General features: G+C 49.8%; 3 protein-coding genes and 1 pseudogene across 3 annotated transcripts; 2 read left to right on the top strand and 2 right to left on the bottom strand.

Moving 5' to 3' along the window:
- Positions 1–1,720: 1,720 nt before the first annotated feature.
- Positions 1,721–2,769, bottom strand: LOC123832684 (ferritin heavy chain-like). The gene is given in 2 exon segments (XM_045860427.1): positions 1,721–1,992; positions 1,995–2,769. Coding segments are annotated over 2 exon segments (1,047 nt in total).
- Positions 2,770–7,559: 4,790 nt separating this feature from the next.
- Positions 7,560–8,105, bottom strand: LOC123832756 (ferritin heavy chain-like). Its single transcript, XM_045860535.1, has one exon. The coding sequence runs from the start codon at positions 8,103–8,105 to the stop codon at positions 7,560–7,562; it is 546 nt and encodes a 181-aa protein (XP_045716491.1).
- A 3,614-nt stretch (positions 8,106–11,719) lies between these two features.
- Positions 11,720–12,271, top strand: LOC123832755 (ferritin heavy chain-like). Its single transcript, XM_045860534.1, has one exon. It carries the CDS (start codon positions 11,720–11,722, stop codon positions 12,269–12,271), a length of 552 nt encoding a protein of 183 aa, XP_045716490.1.
- Positions 12,272–20,842: 8,571 nt separating this feature from the next.
- On the top strand, positions 20,843–21,595 carry LOC123832683 (annotated as a pseudogene).
- Positions 21,596–23,586: the final 1,991 nt, after the last annotated feature.

Here is a 23,586-nt window from a genome sequence, read left to right as displayed (position 1 = left end):
GTGATCAGGCCTAAGAAAGAACATGTAAATTACTGTGAAACCTTCTTTGTTTAGAATGCTCTCAGTTGAATGAGAAGGGTCTTAGGAGGAAGTTAATTTGTTCCTCAGTCTTACAGCTCTTTGACCCCCAACTCAATAGACCGGCAAAGTTCTTGGTTTTCTATGGTTCCTTACTTCCCCCTAATGAGTACTGTACTTTACCTGAATTATTATGCAGAATGAGCCCAATAAAAGCAGGTATGGACTGCAAATCAGGGCGCTCCCCACTGGGGGGGGGGTGGCCATTTCGTCCCTACTTCCCCACAGAAACTAGTCTGTCTCTGTGCATGTGTTTTTTCTCGCGTGTTTATCGTTGAGCCATCCGCAGCGTTTCCTGGTCATTAATGGCCGGTGACCCACGCGCAACATTACTTCATCAAGGAAATTGTCTTCCCCTCTCTTTAAACCAAAGCATGACATGACATGACATATCTCAAAGCATGAGGTCTGACTCAGACATCCAAAGTCAATGATGTCTTCTTTTTATCATTCTAAATTCTCTAACCCTGAACTTCCCTAAAAATGACAATAAACTCAAATGCCATTTGTTAGTCATTAATGCTAAGTGTGTTTACACTCATTTAATCTTCACAAAACCATTACGAGATCTGTTCTGTTACTATCCCCATTTATGTATGAAGAAACTGAAGCACAAATGAGTTTACAAAAACTTGATGTACACCATTAAGCTACTAAGTATGCAGATGCCAAACCCTCAACAATCCAACACCCCCTCCAGGGTTCAGGGAATACACCCTCCCTCCATCCAGGGCCCAAGTGATACCCCCTGACTCCATCTAGTATCCCACAGAATAGTCCCTTGGTTTAGGAAATACTCTCTCCCTCCATCCCAGGTACAGGGAATACCCTATACCTGCATCCAGTCTCCCACAGAATAGCCTCACCATCTCCAGGATTTAGGAAATGCCCCTACTGTCCAAAAAGGTCTAGGGAATACCCTCTGCCTCCACCCAGGATGCCAGGGATATCCCCTCCCCAAACCCAGGATCCAGGGAATGCCCCCTCCTCCCATCTAGGGTCCACAAAACACCTCCTCCCTCCATTCAGGGACTAGGAAATGCCCCCTCCCTCCATCCAGGGTCCCAGGACACCCCCTCGCTCCATCCACTATCCCACAGAATAGCCCCACCCTCTTCCAGGGATCAGGGAATACCCACTCCCTCCATCCAGAGCCCAGGGAATACCCTCATCGTCCTCCAGGGTCCCAGGGATTATCCCCTCCCTCCCTCCCTCCCTCCCTCCAGTGTCCTAGAATAGCCCCTCCTTCAATTCAGGTCCTCGGAGTACCTCTTTCCTCCATTAGGGTTTAGGGGAATACCGCCTCCCTCCATCCAGAGTCCAGGGACTAACCCCATCCTCCTCCAGGGTCCCAGGAATACACCCTCCCTCCATCCTTGAAGATCCCGAGCTGTTGTGATGGGACATGGGTGACTGAAGTGACTGCTGCACGCCTGTTCTAAAACTTGAGCGGCGAGGACTTTGCACACACGAATCAACGAAACACCTTTACTTATTTGGCAACCAATAACTTTTGGAAGTAACGATAAAACTCAAACGTTCAAACTTCAGTGAACCTTTCGTAGGGCAATATGGCAAGAGGCATGCTCTGGCACGGTGACCAGGGAGGTCACCCCGCGGCTATCAGGAAAGCAGTCCCGGCTCAGTTCTCGCTGTCGCCCAGGGTGAGCTTGCCGAAGAGGTACTCCGCCAGGCTCTCTTCGGGAGCCCCCAGCCTGCGCAGGTTGACCACACTTGCTGCCACGTTTCTGATGAACCTCACATCCTGGCGCAGGTGGTGATGCTCCAGGAAATCACACAGGTGGGCGTCGTTCTTGATGGTAGCCAGGTGGAATAGACCGAGCAGGCTCTGGTTTACCATCCTCTCCATCTGCAAGGCGTGTTTCATGGCCGTGCGGCCGCTCTCCCAGCGGCTCGGTCAGGCCTCCGGATGTCGCCCAGGCGGATGCGACCCCCTCGCTGGTTCTGCAGCCGCATCAGCGTCTGCACTCGATCCCATTCCTCCCTCCACTGCCACAAGAAGAAGGTAGCGAAGTGCTTCAAGGCCACTTCCTGGCGGTCGAAGTAGAAGGCCATGGACAGGTACACGTAGGAGGCGTGGAGCTCCAGGTTGATGTGCTTGTTGAGGGCGGCCTCGCACTCCCGGTGGTAGTTCTGGCGCACCAGCGAGGGAGGCGGCGGCTGCGGGGGCTGCGGGGGCTGCGGGGGCGGCGGGGGCCCCTCCATGGGAGGCTCAGGAAGCAGGGCTGGAGGTGCAGGCAGCAGGGCTTGCGGGTCGGGCTCTCCCGCCAAGAAGGCCAACAGAGCGCCGCGACGAGGGCTGAGAGGCGGGCTGCGGATCGGGCAGCGGCGTGGGCGAGGCGGCGGCGTCGCGGGCCCCGGATCATCCCCATGGTGGTCGGTGAGGGCAGCTGGAGGCTCGGTCGGCAGCGATGGCGGTGGAGACCGCGGAATGACCCCGCGGAGGGCGACCAGTGTGGCCGCACACAGGCGTCCTCGGGCGCTAGGCCGCAGGCGGCGGGCTCTGAGGTGGCCGCAGAAAATGGAGGCCGGGGCCGGAAGAGGGCAGAAGAGAGCCCTCGCTACGCTACTCGCGCGAGGGTTGGACGGGGTGGGATTGGGGGAGGATCCCCTGGGAGGGCCGGCGCAGAAGGGGTGCTGCAGGGGGGGCCTAAGTGGGCAGAGCGCCATCAACGTGTTCCACGGTCCATCGCAGCCTGGGTGAGGGCAAGGAGAATCTATTCCGAGCACCTGGCCTTTAGTATGTTTTCCTTTATGCTATTACAGCGGGTCCCCGCTTTTTGCCCCTTCTCCCGCCTCGACGCAGCCCCACCCCCCACCAGGCCATTCCCATACCTTTGTTTGGGTCCATGGCTCGTGCATATGTGTTCTTTGGCTAATCCCTTCACCTTCTTTTCTCCAGCACCCCGCCTGCCCCCACCACCTCCCCTCTGACAGGTCCTGGCCAGAGGGCCTCAAACCTTTCTCATTTTTGAAGTCGTATGAGTGATAGAAACCTACTTAGTTATAATCCTTGATAACTTGAGTTATAATCCTTGCTACCTGCAGGTAGCTGCAGCTTTGGAAAGGACTCTGGAGTGATAAAGGTGAAAGGGGATTCTGGCTATTTAAAACAAACTCCTTTCAGCCATAAGTGAGTTTATGATGATGAGGTAACTTTTGGGAGTGACCTGAGGATGGAGGACTGGTTGCCAGGGGAACCAAGTGTGTTATTAGAGGGTTGGGGCTTTCAGGCCTTCATCCTGACCTCTGGGGGAGGGAGAGGGCTCGGAGGTTGACTTTCTCAGGAATGGCCAATGATTTAGTTAATCATGCCTATGGTAATGAGGCCTTCATTAAAACCCTAAAGCAAGGGGGTTCAGAGAGCATCCGGGTCGGCGAACACACGGAGGTCCTGTGAGGGCCATGCAACTAGAGCAGTCAGGAAGCTCCGTGTTCCTTCTCACCATGCCTTGCCCATGCATCTCTTCCACCTGGCTGATCCTGAGCTGTATCCTGTTATAATAAAGCTGGTAATCTAGTCAGTCGGTAAACTCTTTTCCTGAGTTCTGTGAGCCCTTCCAGAAAGTTGTCAAACTTGAGGAGGAGGAGGTCACAGGAACCTCCAATTCATAGCCTATTGGTCAGAAGCACAGCTGAGAACCTAGACTTGCAAGCAGTGCCTGGAGTGCAGGATGTAAAGCAATCTCGTGGGACTGAGTGCTTAACCTGTGGGATCTAGCTCCAGGTAGTTAGTGTCGTTACTGAACTTTAGGTCTTCCAGTTGGTATCTGGAAAGTTGGAGAACTGGTTGGTGTGGAGAAAAAATGGACACATTTGTGGTCAGAAATGTACTCATTAGTAATGGACAACTTTATGTCAATAAATTCAACAATGGAGCTGAAAACACTATAGGTTCACCTAATGCATGAATTAGATACAAAAAATTCTAAATACAAATGTTAGTAAAACAAATCCACATGACCATGGTGTATACATGTAGTCACCCATGTTCACTCAAGAGGAAATATTTACCCGAAACAGCCTTGTAAAGTGAGTTTGGCAGTCTTCCCTGCTCTCAAAATGTTTTTGAATAGCATGAGAAGGAGAGATGTTAGTTCTTGGAATGTTTGGTAAAATTCACCTGTGAAGCCATCTGGTCTGTGGCTTTTGTTTGTTGGGAGTTGTTTAGTTTAGTTTAGTTTTGTTTTGTTTTGTGTTTAATTAACTGCCCTGATTTCCTTAGTTGTAAGCCATCTGTTCAGTTTTCCTGTTTCTTCTTCTTCTTTTTTTTTAAAGAAGGTAATGTGTTTTTTTAAAGATTTTATTTATTTATTTTTAGAGAGGGAAGGGAGGGAGAGCGAGAGAGAGAGCGAGAGCGAGAGAGAGAGAGAGAGAGAGAGAGAGAGAGAGAGAGAGAGAGAGAGAGAGAAACATCAATGTGCGGTTGCTGGGGGCTGTGGCCTGCAACCCAGGCATGTGCCCTGACTGGGAATCGAACCTGCGATGCTTTGGTTCGCAGCCCGTGCTCAATCCACTGAGCTATGCCAGCCAGGGCTGTTTCTTCTTAATTCAGCTTCAGAAGATTGCATGTTCTTGAAATTTATTCATTTCTTCCAGATTATCTAATTTGGTGGCACATACTTGTTCGTAATAGTGTCTTTTGCTACTTACACACCTTAAACACAGATATTATTGTATCAGTTTCATCCACCTAGTGGGTGGGTGATCAGTGCCCACTGTGGATAAATAACACCTACCGTGCATGAATGAGTCAACATAGCAGGACTGGCAGTGCTGTCTTTAGAAAGGCCTCCTCGCAAGGTTGGGCCTTGAGCCTGACTGACATTTGGGGAGTGTTCCCATCTTTCCTAATTGGTTAGAATGTCGTTATGCCTGGAGTGGGAAAGCAATATAGTTTGTGCTGAACACATGTTTTGTTTCTGTGTGTATGAAGTCTTGGTACTTGCTAAGCCAAGGGTGCCTACACACCCAGCCCCCGATACAAACCTGGAACACTGGGCCTCAGAGTTATCTACATGATGGTTCCACTTGGACGACCAATGGGCATCTCGGGTTTTACATAATATGGCAGTCCCATCCTTCTACCCCAGACATGCCCCTGGAGAAATGTTCCCAGATTAATAAACAGCACTGCCATCAACCCAGGTATTCAATTCTAAGCACCAGAAAGAACCCAGATTATTTTCCTCATCTCTCACTCTTCACCTCTGGCCCATAAGCAGAGCTTATCAGCTCATCCAATCCATGTGGAATTTGCCCACATGTCTTCATTTTCTCAGTCACCACCATAGTTCGACCCCCAGTGCCTTTCACCTGGGCTAGCTACAAGATCTCTTAACTGACCTCCCCACTTCAGCTCTCCCCCACCTTCTACATTCTCCAAAGCACTGAGTCACTGATAACGTGCAGGAGAATTTATGCTACTTCATATTCAATATTAGAAATTTGACCTTCAGCCTTGACCTTGTATTTTTTCAGTCCTATGGAGCTAATTTGGGGTTTGGGGGTACAATGTTGTGCCAATGGAAGGGAGAGTACAAGTGAAGCAAGAAACTATATTTGGATGTTTTGTAAGGATAATATGCATGACCATCATCGGGGACCTTGGGAAGTCACTCCCATGTCTCTGGGAAAGCCAGCCTAAGGCTCTGCTATCATTGCAGTTGCTCAGGGTGAGCTTGTCAAAGTGGTACTCTGCGGAGATGGCTTCAGGGGTCTTCATATTTCTACACAGGTATTGTTAAGAAACATTAATATTTGCATATTTTAGCAAACTAAAAACCTTCAGGTAAAATGTAAGAACCCTCTAATTCTTGCCCAATCTCACTCCCTTTATTGTTTCTCCAGTGGCAAGCACAGCAATAATTTTAAGGCCAGGCCTTGTATTTTGAGCATGGACATGCATCTATTTTCACCAGGGCATCAGACAATCCACATGACCGCCCCCTGCCATATACTATTTGGTTTCTAAGGAGCAGATAAATTATGCATTTTCCAGGGTCCCAAGGAAAACCCTCTCACTCCATCCAGCGTCCAGGGCATACCTGCTCTGTCCACCCAGGGTCCCAGGGATACCCACTTCCTCTAGGGTCCAGGGAATACCTCCTCCCTCAATCTAGGGTCTAGAGAATACCATCTCCCTCAATCCAAGGTCCAGAGGATAACTTCTTCCTCCTTTCAGGGCACAGAGAATATGCCCTCCCTCCATCCAGTGTCTAGGGAACATACCCATCCTCCTCCAGGGTACCAGGACACCCCCTCCGTCCATTCAGGGTCAGGGAATAGCGCCTCCATCCTTACAGGGGAACAGTGATACTCCCTCCATGTAGTGTCCCACTGAATAGCCCCATCCTCCTCCAGGGTTCAGAGAATACCTCCCCCACCATTCTGGTCCCAGGAACTATGGCCTCCCTCCCTCCAGAGTCCAGGGAATATACCCATCCTCCTCCAGGGTCCCAGGGGTACCAACTCCCCCCATCCAGGGTTCAGGGAATACCTGCTCCCTCCTTCCAGAGTCTCAGGAATACCCCTTCCCTCCATCCAGTGTCCCACAGAATGGACTCACCCTCCTCCAGGGTTCAGGGAATACCTCTCCTCTCCACTCAGTGTCCCACAGAATAGCCCCACACTCCTCCATGGTCCAGGGAATACCCCCTCCCTCCATTAATGGTTCAGGGAATACCCCTGCCTCATTCGAGGGGCCAGGGAATACCCTTTTCCTCCATCTTGGGTCCCACGGAATACCCCTCCCTCTATCCAGTCTTCAGGGAATAGCCCCTAAGTCTTTACAGGGACACAGTGGTACTCCCAGGATCCAGGGGATATCTCCTCTTTCCATTTGGGGCCGAGGGAATGGCCCTCCGTACATCCAGGGCCCAGGGAATAACCCCACCCTCCATCCAGGGTCCAGGTGATACATCCTTCCTCCATCCTGGGTCCCGCAGAATGCCCCTCCCTCTATCCAAGGCCCAGGGAATACCCTGCCCTGTATTCAGTGTCTGGGGAATAACTCCTCCCTCCATGCAGGATCCTACACAATAGCCCTACCCTCCTCCAGGGCCCAGGGAATACTCCCTCTCTCCATCCAGTGTCCCACAGAAGAGCCCCACCCTCTCCAAGGTTCAGGGAATACCCCCTCCCTCCATGTAGGGTCCACAGAATACCTCCTCCCTCCATCCTTGGAGATACCAAGTTGCACTTCATTGGGGCATGGGCGGGGGTGCAGTGGTGGAAAGACTCCCACATACCTGTTTTAAAACTTAAAAGGCGAGGGTTTTGCACACATGAATCGATGAAACACCTTTATTTATTTAGGAACCAATAACTTCATTGGAAGAAATGGTAAAACTGGAACATAAAAACTTAAGTGAACGTTTTGAAGGGCAATATGACAATAGGCATGCTCAGCACGGTGACCAGGGAAGTCACCCCGTTACTGTTGGGAAGGCAGTCCAGGCTCAGTTCTTCTCGCTGTCGCCCAGGGTGAGCTTGTCAAAGAGATACTCTGCCAGGCCGGATTCCGGAGCTCCCATCTTGCGCAGCTTGATGACGTGGTCCCCCAGCTCTTTGATGAACATCACCTGTTGGTGCAGGTAGTGCCTCTCCAGGAAATTGCACAGGTGGCCGTCCTCCTTCTCGGTGGCCAGCTGGTGCAGATTCAGCAGGCTCTGGTTCACTTTCTTTGCCAGGTGCAAGGCGCACTGCATGGCACTCAGGCCACTCTCCCATTCGTCCCAGGGAGGACTGCTGATGTCCTGCAGGCGGATTCGGCCCCCGCGCTGGTTCTGCAGCTGCATCAGCTTCTCTGCATGCGCCTTCTCCTTGTTTGACCTCTGCAGGAAGAACTGGCTGAAGTGCTTCAGGGCCACGTCTTCACGGTCAAAGTAGAAGGCCATGGACGAGTACACGTAGGAGGCATGGAAGTGTACGTTGATGTGGGTGTTGACGGCGGCCTCACACTCAGGGTGGTAGTTCTGACGCACAAACGAGGGCTGGGACAGCATCTCCATGTCTTCAGGTGCAGGCGCGGGGCACCAAGACTCAGGTGGTGCTGAAGTCGGGGCTGCTGGGTGGGCTGCAACAGGGGCAACTGTGGAGGCTGTGGGGCCTTAGAGTGTCTCCGCGGTGGAAGACTGGGAAGGCTGCGGGCCCTTGGAGTGTCCTGCAGTGGCGCAAACACAGGCGTGCTCACGTGTCAGGCCTCATGCGCTGCAGTTGGCTCTGAGGTGAGGCCAGAAAAAAAAACGACCCACTCAATAGTGTTCAGTGAGGGGGGAGGCAGCATTCTGTATGTGATGGGGCTTGGGGTTTGAGTCAGGGGATGGCCATGTTGGCAGGGGTGCTTGAGGGGGACCTAAGGGGGCCAGCGGCATTGACACTTTTCAAGTTCCATGCCAACCTGGCTGACAGGGCCTCTCAGTGCTGGGCATCTGGCAGGGATGACATTTTAAAATGTTATTCAGGAATACGAGTGCTACTGATTTGAGTCAATCACCTGCATGATTTATTTGAGCAGCTTATTTGAATATTGCCCTAATGTGATTGTTTCATTAAACATAGCCCTTTCGTGGTATCATGGGTTACATTTAATATCACAAAGCTTTGTTCAAATGACTTTGCAGGGACATGAGGACAGTTCCAACAGCCCGGCTGACTTCCTAGACCTTGTTCCTCCAGTGATCTCCCCTTTCTCCCCCATTCATGATCAGCTTCACATTTCACTGGCAGCAGACCAGGGCCTCCAGCCTCTCAGTGACTCGGGCACCTCTCCATCTTTCACTCTTGGAATTTGTTCTTCACTCGCTTTACTCTCCCCTGTCTTAATCTTTCAGAGCAGTCCTGGAGACACTCTTCCTTCTGCCCTGTCTGCACCCCATGTGGAATGTGGGTGACCTCATCACTGACCCCCTAGAGGCCTTCACCGTTACACCTGGCTTGCCAGTCAGTCTCTGTCCTTTTAGGTGAGCAAAGACTTCAGTTTCCTCTGGCAGGAAACAGAAGATTTAGGTACACCCTTAGAAAAAGCACTTAACCATGTGGATGTATTCATCCCCTCCAACCTCATTTGTAGTTTCACTGCCACTCAGCAAACATTTTGTTTTAAAGCTTTCAGTTAAGTTCTAAGGAACACACCACAGTAGTTGAGAATACCACTGATCTCAAATTGCCTTTCATTCATTCAACAAACACTTATTATCTAAAAAGGCCCAGGCACTAGTCTAGGGTTTGAGAAAATACTAGTAACAAAGAGAGACTACAGAACTATGAGAAGGGTTTTAGGAGCTCTGGACAGGAGCTGGGGATGAAAACCAAAATATATATTTCCTATAATACAGTATCAAAATTGTATTTTCTGTTCATCCTTTGAGTAAGTGTATGATCCATAGTGATGTCTTCTTTCTCATTCTTGAAACTGGTAATTTGTCCTTTTTTTTTCCTCCTTCTGTCTTCTCCTCCCTCAGCTTTTCCCTCCTTCTTCATCTCCTCCTCCTCGTCCTCCTCTTTCTCCTTCTCTCTCTGGTTAGCCTGTCTAGAGATTTATGTTTTTATTTGTTTGTTCAATTTTCTCAAAGAAACTGCTTTGATTTCATTGATTTGATAGAGTTTTTGTTTTTCAATGGGACCCATGACACTGTTACCTACTCCTCTCTTTATAATTTCCTTTTTTCTGCCTGACTTGGGTTTATTTTAGTCTTTTTCTACTTTTTAAGGTTAAAAATTAGATAATAGATTTGAGACCTTTCCTATTTTCAAATATAGGTATGCAATGATATAAATTAACATGCAAGTACTGCTTTAACCTACAGATGTGGATAGGCTGAGTTTCCATTGACATTAAATCCCAAATAATTTCTTTTTCAACACTTGGGATTGTTTGAAATGTATTATTACTTTCCAAATATTTGAGTGTTTTTCAGATATCTTTATGTAATTATTTCTAATCCAATTTCATTGTGATCAGAGAACATGTCTTTCATGATATGAATAATGTTATATGTATTGAACGTTGTATGGTAGCTTAGGATATGGTCTATTTTGGTAAATGTTCTACATGCACATGAAAAAATGTGCTACTAAGGAATATGCTTGTACAGTTTCTTCACTCTGACTCTATGACTTTTCCTAACATGAGTACATGATTTCTTCTTTTTAATTATTTTTCTTCTGATTATAACAAATAATACCCAATGGTGGCCTGCAGAGAAAACTCTCTGGTTTCTGGAATCTGTGAATGTATTGGATATTCAAAAAGTAGGTATTTTCATTCTTAAATGCTTAAGAAATGATCACTGAATTGTGTTCATAAACTAAACACAGACACTATTTGCACACACATGCACCCACACAAGAAAAAATGTCATTAGGAAACCCGAAATTATGAGGGATTCTTGAAAGACAGGAAGAGCAGAGGCTACCAGATTGGTTAATGCAGAGAATTTGAAACAACTATAGCAGAAAACCTGATCACATTCAGAGAAAGTCTAAGAAGAGAGTAAATGAAATTGCAGCACTGTAGAGGGTCCTTAGTCAACTGTGAAATTAAAGAGCTACTCTGTGAACAGCAGGCCTGCTTTACCCTGCTCTGCTCTAACCCTCCCCCAGCCCTACTCACACAGGGCAGTATGCAGCTGTGGCATCTGACCCTTTTCATCTCCCCAAACTACACTCCAAAGACAGTGAATGAGCTTAAGGCAATTACAGACTTGCAGAGAAGGGAAACAATAGGACACATCCACCTAGAAGTAAAAAGCATTAGTCTCCCAATGTCAGAAATATATTTAATTTGGCCACAAGGAGTGTCCCTTTCCTACCTATAAGCCATGCCATGTATCCTCGAAGGAAAAAGCCACTGAGTAATTCAGCACAGTCCAGCCTTCCATTACAGCCGAAGCCCTGTAGTGAAATGCACATCACAACTCCAGATCAGACCAGTGCTAATTAACTTAGTTGATCAAGGAAGTCCTTTATTCCTAACTATAAAGGAACACAGGTTTGCCAAATGTATGAGGAAGATAAAAGAAAACAGGACAATGAGTGCACAGAACTATTTCCAGGTAGGGGGAATCCAGATATAACACAGGAAACAGAAGAGAATTTTACCAAAAATTCAAATTCATATTCTCATAACTATAAGGGAAGAAAATAGATTTATAAAATAAAAATGTCTACTATACAAAGAATTAGAGAACAGATAAAGTTCTTGCAAAATAGAAACGTTATTACAAAATTGAAAACATTAAATGTCAAGAAGTCAGAACAGATTCTCCCTGCCTCACCCAGGCTGTGATGGAACCTGGAACATCCCGCTGGTGCACTGCCCACTTAGACCCCCCTGAGGCCCCCCTTTACCACTCCCCCCTCCCAGGGATCCTCCTCGCACCGTCTCCAGAACACTCGCGAGAATTGGTCACTTTTTTCCGTCTTCAGGTCCCAACTTCCATTTTCCACTTCCATCTCAGAGCCAACCAGCAGCCTCCTGCTGCAGACCGCTGGAGCACCACCCCTCTGAGGTGCTTCTCAGTCACCAGGGGACGCTCCGAGGCTTCCCTGCAACTCCAGCTCCCGCTTCCAGGACTTCTTCGCTTCGGTGCCCCCACCCGCACCCGCGCTACCGAACATGGCGACCGCATTTGCGCCCTGGCACGTGCGTCAGAACTACCACCCCGAGTGTGAGGCCGCCATCAACAACCAGGTCAACTTGGAGCTGTTCGCCTCCTACGTGTACCTGTCCATGGCCTTCTACTTCGACCGTGAAGACGTGGCCTTGAAGCACTTCAGCCTGTTCTTCCTTCGGCAGTCGAACAAGGAGAGGGAGCACGCGGAGAAGCTGTTGTGGCTGCAGAGCCAACGTGGCGGCAACCCCCGCCTGTGCAACATCCCCAGGCCTGAGGAAGACACCTGGGAGAATGGCCTGAGGGTCATGGAGTGCGCCTTGCAGCTGGCAAAGACAGTGAACCAGAGCCTGCTGAGTCTGCATCAGCTGGCCACCGAGAAGGAGGACGGCCACGTCTGCAACTTCCTGAAGCGTCACTACCTGCATGAACAGGTGATGTTCATCAAAGAGCTGGGGGACTACATCACCAACCTGCGCAAGCTGGGGGCCCCGGAAGATAGCCTGGCAGAGTACCTCTTTGACAAGCTCACCCTGGGGGACAGCAAGAACAGCTGAGCCGGGACTGCCTTCCCCATAGCTGCGGGGTGACTTGCCCTGGTCACCGTGCCAAGCATGCCTGTCGCCATATTGCCCTACAAAATGTTCAGTTAAGTTTTTATGTTCGAGTTTTATCATTACTTCCAAAAATTATTGGTTGCTGCATAAGTAAAGGCGTTCCATTGATTTGTGTGTGCAAAATCCTCGCTGTTTAAGTTTTATATAATAGGCAGGCAGGATAACTTCAGTCGCCCATGTCCCAACCCGTGCAGCTGGGGATCTTCAGGGATGGAGGGAGGAGGTGTTCCCTGGACCCTGAATGGATGTAGGGAGTATTCACTGAACCGTGGAGGAAAGTGGTGCCATCCTGTGGGACACTGGATGGAGGGAGGGGTATTCCCTGGGACCTGAATGGAGGGGGAGTGTATTCCCTGGGCCCTGACTGGAGGGACAAGGTATTCCATAGGCTTTCAATGGAGGGAGGTGCATTCTGTGTCACCCAGGTTGAGGGAGGACTACTACCTGGACCCTGGATGCAGGGAGAGGGTATTCCCTGGACCTTGGAGGGTGGGAGGGAGTGTTCCCTGCAACCTGGATGGAGGGGGGAGGTATTCCAAGAGACCCAGGATGGAGGAAGTAGGTATTCCCTGAATCCTGGATGGAAGTAGGGGGATTCCTTGGAACCCAGAATGTAGGGAGTAGGTATTTCCTTGATCCTGGAATGAGGGAGGGGATATTCCCTCAACTCAGAATGGATGGAAGAGGTATTCTCTGGACACTGGATTGAGGGAGTGGTTATTCCTTGGGCACTAAATGGAGAGAAAAGGTATTCACTGGACCCTAGATGGAGGTAGGGGGCATTCCCTGGACCCTGGATGAGGCAGATGGTATTCTCTGGGTCCTGGATAGAGGGAGGAGGTATTCTCTGGGCCCTGTGTGGAGGGAGAGGGGTTTCTTCTTTTGGCCCTAAATGGAGGGGCATGGTATCCCCTGGGCCTTGAATCTAGGGAGGAGCATTCTGTGGGAGCCAGGCTTGAAGGAAGAGTATTCCTTAGACCCTAGATGAAGGGAGAGGGCATTCTCTGGACCCTGGATGGAGAGAGGAGGTGTTCCTGGGGCTGTGGATAGAGGGAGGGGCTAATCCCTGTACTGTGGATGGAGGAAGGTCATTTTCCCTGAACCCTGGAGGAGGGTAGGGTTATTCTGTGAGACAGTGGTTGGAGTGATATGGTATCCCTGGGACCCCGGAAGCAGAAATGGGTTATTCCCTTACCCTCAATGGGAGGAGGGGGCATTCCTGTGTTCTGGATGGAGGGAGGACGTTTCCTGGACCCTGGATGGAGGGAGGATGTATTTACAGGAAACCTTGATTAAGGAGGGGGTATTCCCTGAACCCTTGAGGAGGGTGGGACTATTCTGTGGGGCACTGTATGGAGAGAGGGAGTATCCCTGGGAACCTGGAAGGTGGGAGGCAGTATTACCGGGCTGGATGATGGGAGAGGGTATTACCTGGATCCTGGATGGAGAGAGGGTGTATTTTTTGAACCCTGGAGGAGGGTGAGGCTATTCTGTGGGACACTGCATGGAGTGACAGTGTATCCCTGTGACCTTCGACATAGGAAGAGGGTCTTCCCTGAACCATGGATGGAAGGGAGGGGTTTTCCTTAGGGCCTGAATGGAAGCAGTAGGTATTCCCTGAACCCTGGATGGGAACCCTGGAGGGACCCGTATCACCTGAGTGTTGGAGGGAGGCAGGAGCATTCTGTGCGACCCAGGATGGAACATGCAGCTGTTCCCTGCACCTTGCATGGAGAGTAGGGTTATTCCCTGAACCTCTGAGAAGGGTGGAGCTATTTTGTGGGACCCTGGGTAGAGGGAGGCAGTATTTTCTGGACAATGGATAGATGGAGAGGGTATTTCCTGGGCCCTGAATGGAGGGAAGAGGTACTCCCAGGACCCTACATAGATGGAGGAAGTGGTCCCTGTAACCTGGATGGAGGGAGGGTGTATATCCTGCACCTTGATGGAGGGAGGGGGTATTCACTGGAACATGAATGGAGGTAGGAGTTATTTCCTACACCTTGGATGGAAGGAGAGGATATTTCCTGGCCCTGGAGGAGGGTGGGGCTATTCTGTGACCCTGGATGCAGGGAGGAGGTATACCCTGGACCCTGGATGGTGAGAGGGGTATTCCTTGGAAGCTGGATGGAGGAAGGTTGTTTTCCTTGGACCCTGGAGGAGGGCGGGGCTCTTTGTGGCACAATGAATGGAGTGAGGGGATATACCAGGCACTGTGGAAGGAGGAATGGGTTATTCCCTGGACCTTTGATAAAGGGAGTGGGTATTCCCTGGGCCCTGTATGGAGAGAGAAGGTATTCCATAGATGCTGGATGGATGGAAGGAATTTTCCCTGGACCCTGGATGGAAGGTTGGACTGTTCTCTGGCCCTTGAAGGAGGGTAGGGGTGTCCCCTTAACCCTAGAGGAGGGTTGGGCTATTCTGAGGAACACTGGATGAAGGTGGGGGTATTCACTGGGCCCTGGATGGAGGGATGGCGTTCCTTGGGACCCAGGGTGGAGTGGGGGTATACCATGGGCATTGGATGGAGAAAAGGGGTATTCCCTGAACCCTGGAGTAGTGTGCTGCATTCGTTGGAACCCTGTTTTGAGGAAGGCCATATTCCCTGGGACCTGGATGGAGGGAAGCAGTACTCCCTGGACCCTGGATGGAGGGAGGGTGTATTCCCTGCACCCTCTAAGGAGGGTGGAGATATTTCCTGAACTCAGAATGGAGGAAGGAGGTATTCCCTGGTCCATGCAATGAACAAGGGTATCTTTCCTGGGCCCTGGATGGACGGAGGAGGTATGCCCGGGACTCTAGATGGACTGAAAGTGTATTCCCAGAGCCCTGGATGGAGTTAGGGGTTATTCCTTGAATCCTTCAGGAGGGTGGGCCTTTTCTGCAGTTCAGTGGATGGAGGAAAGTGGTTTGCTAGCTTCCTGGATGGATGGAGAGGGTGTTCCCCAGACCCTGGAATGAGGGAGTGGTGTATTCCCTGAACTGTGGTGGAGGTGGAGGCTATTCTGTGGGACCCTAGATGAAGGAAGGTAGTAGTCCTTGAACTCTGGATGGATGAAGGAGTATTGCCTGGGCTCTGAATGGAGGGAGAGGTTATTCCCGGAACCTGGATGGAGAGAGCTGGTATTATTCCCTGGACACTGGATGGTGGGAGGGGTCTTGACTGAGCTGTGGATGGAGTGGGGGGGGGGTATTCCCTGAATCCTTTATGGTGGGAGGGAGGGTGTATTCCCTGAACCCTGGAGGAGGGGGCAGGGTATTCTGTGGGACCTAGGTTGGAAGAACAGGGTATTCCCTGGGCCCTGGACGGAGGCAGGGGCATTCTGTGGGACCCAGGTTGGATGGAGAGGGTGTTCTCTGGATCCTGGATGGAGAAGCATTTATTTCTTGGACACTGAATGGAGAGAAGAGGTATTCGCTGGACTCTTGATGGAGGTAGCAGGTATTCCCTGTAGCCAGAATGGAGGGACAGGGTATCCCTTGGATCCTGGATGGAGGGAAGTGGTAGTCCGTGGGCTCTGGATGGAGGGAGGGGGTATTTTCTGGACCCTGGATGGAGGGAGCGGTTATTCCTAGGGTAGTGAATGGAAAGAGAAGGAATTCTCTGCACCCTGGATGGAGGGAGAAGGTATTCCCTGGGCCCTGGATGGAGAGAGGAGGTGTTCCCTGGATGCTACATGGAGGGAGAGGTTCTTCCCTTGGACCTAAATGGAAGGACTAGGTACTCCCTGGACCTTGAATGGAGGGAGAAGCATTCCATGGGACCCAGGATTGAAGGAGTATTACCTGGACCTTGGATAGTGGAGAGATTGTTCCTGAATCCTGGAAAAAGCTGGCTCTATTCTGTGGGACACTGGAGAGTATGGAGGTATTCTCTGGATCCTGGATGGAGGTAGGGGGCATTCCCTGGGCTCTACATGGAGGGAGAGGGTATTTCCTGGACCCTGGATGGAAGGAGTGGTTATTCCTTGGGCACTGAATGCAGAGAGGAGGTATTCCCTGGACCCTACGTAGAGGTAGGGTATATTCCTGGGCTCTGAATGGAGGGAGGGGGTATCCTTGCATGCTGGAAGGAGTGAGGTGACATTGCTTGAACCCTCTAGGAATATGGGGCTATTCTGAGGGACACTGGATGGAGGGTGGGGCTATTTCCTGAACCCTGTATAAGGGAGGGGCATTCTTGGGTCCCAGGATGGAGGGAGGCAGTATTCCCTGGGTCCTGAATGGAGAGACATGATATTCCCTAGACCCTAGAGAGAGAGGGGGGTGGGGGTTTCCTCGACCCTGGATGAAGGGATGGCAAATCCCCAGAACCTTGATGGAAGGAGACTGTGTCCCCTAGGACATGAAAGGAAGGAGTTTTCCCTGGACCCTGGATGGAGGTAGAGTGATTTCCTGAATCCTGGAGGAGGGTGGGACTATTCTGTAGGACACTAGATAGAGGAAGAAATATCGTTGGGACCCTGGGAAGAGGGAATGGTATTCCCTGGACTCTCAGTGGAGGGTGGGGGTATCCCCTGAATCCTTTATGGAGGAACTGAAAATCCCTGGACTGTGGATGGAAGGAGGGTGTATTCCCTGAACCTTGGAGGAGGGTGGGGCATTCCCTGGGACCCAGGTTGGAGGGACTGAGTATTCCCTGGATATTGGATGGAGGGAGGAGGTATTCCTTGGACACTGGATGGGGGGAGGGAGTATACTCAGGACCCTGGGTAGAGGGTCTGGGTATTCATTGAACCCTGGAGGAGTGTGGGGCTATTTTGTGGGACCCAGGATGGAGGGAGGGCATATTACGTGGAACTGGATGAAAGGGGGTTGTATTCCCTGGAACCCTGGATGGACAGAGCAGGTATGCCCTGGACGCTGGATGGAGTGAGAGGGTTTTCCTTGGGACCCTGGAAAATGCATAATTTATCTGCTCCTTAGAAACCAAATAGTATATGGCAGGGGGCGGTCATGTGGATTGTCTGATGCCCTGGTGAAAATAGATGCATGTCCATGCTCAAAATACAAGGCCTGGCCTTAAAATTATTGCTGTGCTTGCCACTGGAGAAACAATAAAGGGAGTGAGATTGGGCAAGAATTAGAGGGTTCTTACATTTTACCTGAAGGTTTTTAGTTTGCTAAAATATGCAAATATTAATGTTTCTTAACAATACCTGTGTAGAAATATGAAGACCCCTGAAGCCATCTCCGCAGAGTACCACTTTGACAAGCTCACCCTGAGCAACTGCAATGATAGCAGAGCCTTAGGCTGGCTTTCCCAGAGACATGGGAGTGACTTCCCAAGGTCCCCATGATGGTCATGCATATTATCCTTACAAAACATCCAAATATAGTTTCTTGCTTCACTTGTACTCTCCCTTCCATTGGCACAACATTGTACCCCAAACCCCAAATTAGCTCCATAGGACTGAAAAAATACAAGGTCAAGGCTGAAGGTCAAATTTCTAATATTGAATATGAAGTAGCATAAATTCTCCTGCACGTTATCAGTGACTCAGTGCTTTGGAGAATGTAGAAGGTGGGGGAGAGCTGAAGTGGGGAGGTCAGTTAAGAGATCTTGTAGCTAGCCCAGGTGAAAGGCACTGGGGGTCGAACTATGGTGGTGACTGAGAAAATGAAGACATGTGGGCAAATTCCACATGGATTGGATGAGCTGATAAGCTCTGCTTATGGGCCAGAGGTGAAGAGTGAGAGATGAGGAAAATAATCTGGGTTCTTTCTGGTGCTTAGAATTGAATACCTGGGTTGATGGCAGTGCTGTTTATTAATCTGGGAACATTTCTCCAGGGGCATGTCTGGGGTAGAAGGATGGGACTGCCATATTATGTAAAACCCGAGATGCCCATTGGTCGTCCCAAGTGGAACCATCATGTAGATAACTCTGAGGCCCAGTGTTCCAGGTTTGTATCGGGGGCTGGGTGTGTAGGCACCCTTGGCTTAGCAAGTACCAAGACTTCATACACACAGAAACAAAACATGTGTTCAGCACAAACTATATTGCTTTCCCACTCCAGGCATAACGACATTCTAACCAATTAGGAAAGATGGGAACACTCCCCAAATGTCAGTCAGGCTCAAGGCCCAACCTTGCGAGGAGGCCTTTCTAAAGACAGCACTGCCAGTCCTGCTATGTTGACTCATTCATGCACGGTAGGTGTTATTTATCCACAGTGGGCACTGATCACCCACCCACTAGGTGGATGAAACTGATACAATAATATCTGTGTTTAAGGTGTGTAAGTAGCAAAAGACACTATTACGAACAAGTATGTGCCACCAAATTAGATAATCTGGAAGAAATGAATAAATTTCAAGAACATGCAATCTTCTGAAGCTGAATTAAGAAGAAACAGCCCTGGCTGGCATAGCTCAGTGGATTGAGCACGGGCTGCGAACCAAAGCATCGCAGGTTCGATTCCCAGTCAGGGCACATGCCTGGGTTGCAGGCCACAGCCCCCCAGCAACCGCACATTGATGTTTCTCTCTCTCTCTCTCTCTCTCTCTCTCTCTCGCTCTCTCTCGCTCTCTCTCTCTCGCCCTCCCTCCCTTCCCTCTCTAAAAAATAAATAAATAAAATCTTAAAAAAACACATTACCTTCTTTAAAAAAAAAGAAGAAGAAGAAACAGGAAAACTGAACAGATGGCTTACAACTAAGGAAATCAGGGCAGTTAATTAAACACAAAACAAAACAAAACTAAACTAAACTAAACAACTCCCAACAAACAAAAGCCACAGACCAGATGGCTTCACAGGTGAATTTTACCAAACATTCCAAGAACTAACATCTCTCCTTCTCATGCTATTCAAAAACATTTTGAGAGCAGGGAAGACTGCCAAACTCACTTTACAAGGCTGTTTCGGGTAAATATTTCCTCTTGAGTGAACATGGGTGACTACATGTATACACCATGGTCATGTGGATTTGTTTTACTAACATTTGTATTTAGAATTTTTGTATCTAATTCATGCATTAGGTGAACCTATAGTGTTTTCAGCTCCATTGTTGAATTTATTGACATAAAGTTGTCCATTACTAATGAGTACATTTCTGACCACAAATGTGTCCATTTTTTCTCCACACCAACCAGTTCTCCAACTTTCCAGATACCAACTGGAAGACCCTAAAGTTCAGTAACGACACTAACTACCTGGAGCTAGATCCCACAGGTTAAGCACTCAGTCCCACGAGATTGCTTTACATCCTGCACTCCAGGCACTGCTTGCAAGTCTAGGTTCTCAGCTGTGCTTCTGACCAATAGGCTATGAATTGGAGGTTCCTGTGACCTCCTCCTCCTCAAGTTTGACAACTTTCTGGAAGGGCTCACAGAACTCAGGAAAAGAGTTTACCGACTGACTAGATTACCAGCTTTATTATAACAGGATACAGCTCAGGATCAGCCAGGTGGAAGAGATGCATGGGCAAGGCATGGTGAGAAGGAACACGGAGCTTCCTGACTGCTCTAGTTGCATGGCCCTCACAGGACCTCCGTGTGTTCGCCGACCCGGATGCTCTCTGAACCCCTTGCTTTAGGGTTTTAATGAAGGCCTCATTACCATAGGCATGATTAACTAAATCATTGGCCATTCCTGAGAAAGTCAACCTCCGAGCCCTCTCCCCTCCCCAGAGGTCAGGATGAAGGCCTGAAAGCCCCAACCCTCTAATAACACACTTGGTTCCCCCTGGCAACCAGTCCTCCATCCTCAGGTCACTCCCAAAAAGTTACCTCATCATCATAAACTCACTTATGGCTGAAAGGAGTTTGTTTTAAATAGCCAGAATCCCCTTTCACCTTTATCACTCCAGAGTCCTTTCCAAAGCTGCAGCTACCTGCAGGTAGCAAGGATTATAACTCAAGTTATCAAGGATTATAACTAAGTAGGTTTCTATCACTCATACGACTTCAAAAATGAGAAAGGTTTGAGGCCCTCTGGCCAGGACCTGTCAGAGGGGAGGTGGTGGGGGCAGGCGGGGTGCTGGAGAAAAGAAGGTGAAGGGCTTAGCCAAAGAACACATATGCACGAGCCATGGACCCAAACAAAGGTATGGGAATGGCCTGGTGGGGGGTGGGGCTGCGTCGAGGCGGGAGAAGGGGCAAAAAGCGGGGACCCGCTGTAATAGCATAAAGGAAAACATACTAAAGGCCAGGTGCTCGGAATAGATTCTCCTTGCCCTCACCCAGGCTGCGATGGACCGTGGAACACGTTGATGGCGCTCTGCCCACTTAGGCCCCCCCTGCAGCACCCCTTCTGCGCCGGCCCTCCCAGGGGATCCTCCCCCAATCCCACCCCGTCCAACCCTCGCGCGAGTAGCGTAGCGAGGGCTCTCTTCTGCCCTCTTCCGGCCCCGGCCTCCATTTTCTGCGGCCACCTCAGAGCCCGCCGCCTGCGGCCTAGCGCCCGAGGACGCCTGTGTGCGGCCACACTGGTCGCCCTCCGCGGGGTCATTCCGCGGTCTCCACCGCCATCGCTGCCGACCGAGCCTCCAGCTGCCCTCACCGACCACCATGGGGATGATCCGGGGCTCGCGACGCCGCCGCCTTCGCCCACGCCGCTGCCCGATCCGCAGCCCGCCTCTCAGCCCTCGTCGCGGCGCTCTGTTGGCCTTCTTGGCGGGAGAGCCCGACCCGCAAGCCCTGCTGCCTGCACCTCCAGCCCTGCTTCCTGAGCCTCCCATGGAGGGGCCCCCGCCGCCCCCGCAGCCCCCGCAGCCCCCGCAGCCGCCGCCTCCCTCGCTGGTGCGCCAGAACTACCACCGGGAGTGCGAGGCCGCCCTCAACAAGCACATCAACCTGGAGCTCCACGCCTCCTACGTGTACCTGTCCATGGCCTTCTACTTCGACCGCCAGGAAGTGGCCTTGAAGCACTTTCGCTACCTTCTTCTTGTGGCAGTGGAGGGAGGAATGGGATCGAGTGCAGACGCTGATGCGGCTGCAGAACCAGCGAGGGGGTCGCATCCGCCTGGGCGACATCCGGAGGCCTGACCGAGCCGCTGGGAGAGCGGCCGCACGGCCATGAAACACGCCTTGCAGATGGAGAGGATGGTAAACCAGAGCCTGCTCGGTCTATTCCACCTGGCTACCATCAAGAACGACGCCCACCTGTGTGATTTCCTGGAGCATCACCACCTGCGCCAGGATGTGAGGTTCATCAGAAACGTGGCAGCAAGTGTGGTCAACCTGCGCAGGCTGGGGGCTCCCGAAGAGAGCCTGGCGGAGTACCTCTTCGGCAAGCTCACCCTGGGCGACAGCGAGAACTGAGCCGGGACTGCTTTCCTGATAGCCGCGGGGTGACCTCCCCTGGTCACCGTGCCAGAGCATGCCTCTTGCCATATTGCCCTACGAAAGGTTCACTGAAGTTTGAACGTTTGAGTTTTATCGTTACTTCCAAAAGTTATTGGTTGCCAAATAAGTAAAGGTGTTTCGTTGATTCGTGTGTGCAAAGTCCTCGCCGCTCAAGTTTTAGAACAGGCGTGCAGCAGTCACTTCAGTCACCCATGTCCCATCACGACAGCTCGGGATCTTCAAGGATGGAGGGAGGGTGTATTCCTGGGACCCTGGAGGAGGATGGGGTTAGTCCCTGGACTCTGGATGGAGGGAGGCGGTATTCCCCTAAACCCTAATGGAGGAAAGAGGTACTCCGAGGACCTGAATTGAAGGAGGGGCTATTCTAGGACACTGGAGGGAGGGAGGGAGGGAGGGAGGGGATAATCCCTGGGACCCTGGAGGACGATGAGGGTATTCCCTGGGCTCTGGATGGAGGGAGTGGGTATTCCCTGATCCCTGGAAGAGGGTGGGGCTATTCTGTGGGATAGTGGATGGAGCGAGGGGGTGTCCTGGGACCCTGGATGGAGGGAGGGGGCATTTCCTAGTCCCTCCATATAGCGATGGGGTTTCCCTGGGATGCTGGATGGAGGGAGAAGGTGTTCCCTGTACCCTGGACCGTAAATGGAGGGAGATGGTATCCCCTGTGCCCTCAAAGAGGATGGGGCTATTCTCTGGGACCCTGGATGAGGGACAGGTATTCAACAGCCTCTTCCCTTCAAATGAGCTGCCTTTGGCCTCACCAACTCCACTAATTACTCTGTAACTCGTTTGATTCATGTTGTTAAAGGAATGCTAGATTTTTGTCTTTGCACTCAGTCCCTCTTGTTGTTGTGGGTAAACACCTACACATACATTGGGGCATGCATACATACATACACACACACTGAATTTGCTTCACTGCCAATGGTTTGGAAGAAATCAGCACTTTTCTGGCTGGACAAACTCAAGGGATGTCATTACTAAAGGAGAATCAAGTCATACAGCTGACAGTACTTGGCAGATTAATGGGTCTTTCCTCTTGAATATTTGTCAGGTAAGAAACAAGAACTTGAGAACTCCATCCACAGAAGCAAAAGCAAAACATTTATATTCTATCTAAAGGATATGTCCAACCCATTGACTGACATTGAAATAAATTAAGTTGAAAATCATTTTGGCAGACAGCTACCAAATAATCAGATATTTCCTAGGAATTTGAAATTGCCTTAATATGTTTAACTAACCTTAAATACTGAGGGGGATTTGTTTGGGAAAATGGCAAAAGCATTCAAGGAAATAAATAAAAGGACATTGTTCATTTTTCAAGTATGAGCAAAAACTGAAGAATGAAAAGCTCAGAAGAAAGGTAATACATGTGAATAGCACAGAGAAAACACTATACAAAACCTACTTTTGTAAATGGTGATTTTTAGTGAGTTTTAACATTGGCTAATTGAGGTTATTATATTTTTATGAATGAGAAAATCAGCATATAAACAATTTACAGTATGAAACAAAAGTTAAAAAATAAAAAAGAAAATTGCTCATATCAAATCATGAAAAATGATTACATTAAAAAACTTATTCTATTAGCACTCCAGGTCAATATGACTGTGAGACATAGAGAATTTTATAAGGATTATACTTTTTGCCTAACTTTTTTGGAAAAACTGACACTCCATTTTAGTGAAACAAAATATCTTCAGCTTCAACCAAGACGTTCTGGATCTGTAGGCTAACTTACATAATTGCACCAAATATATTTTTCCTAAACATTGTTATGAAGGAAAATGTATGAGCAGTTCTGTAAGATGTTCTGTATTTTGACAATAGAAGGAAAAATTTAAATAAAGTATTACTGAATACATGTGAATATTTCAAAGTAAATATATTACAGCACATTCTTATTATCCACTCATCAGGAACTAATTTCATATTAAATATAT

Source organism: Phyllostomus hastatus, unplaced genomic scaffold (genome assembly GCF_019186645.2).
Source record: "Phyllostomus hastatus isolate PE091 unplaced genomic scaffold, TTU_PhHast_1.1 phas_scaffold_200, whole genome shotgun sequence".
Lineage (NCBI taxonomy): Eukaryota > Metazoa > Chordata > Mammalia > Chiroptera > Phyllostomidae > Phyllostomus > Phyllostomus hastatus.
The sequence above is the reverse complement of the archived record's forward strand: the minus strand, read 5'-3'. Positions and strand labels throughout refer to the sequence as shown.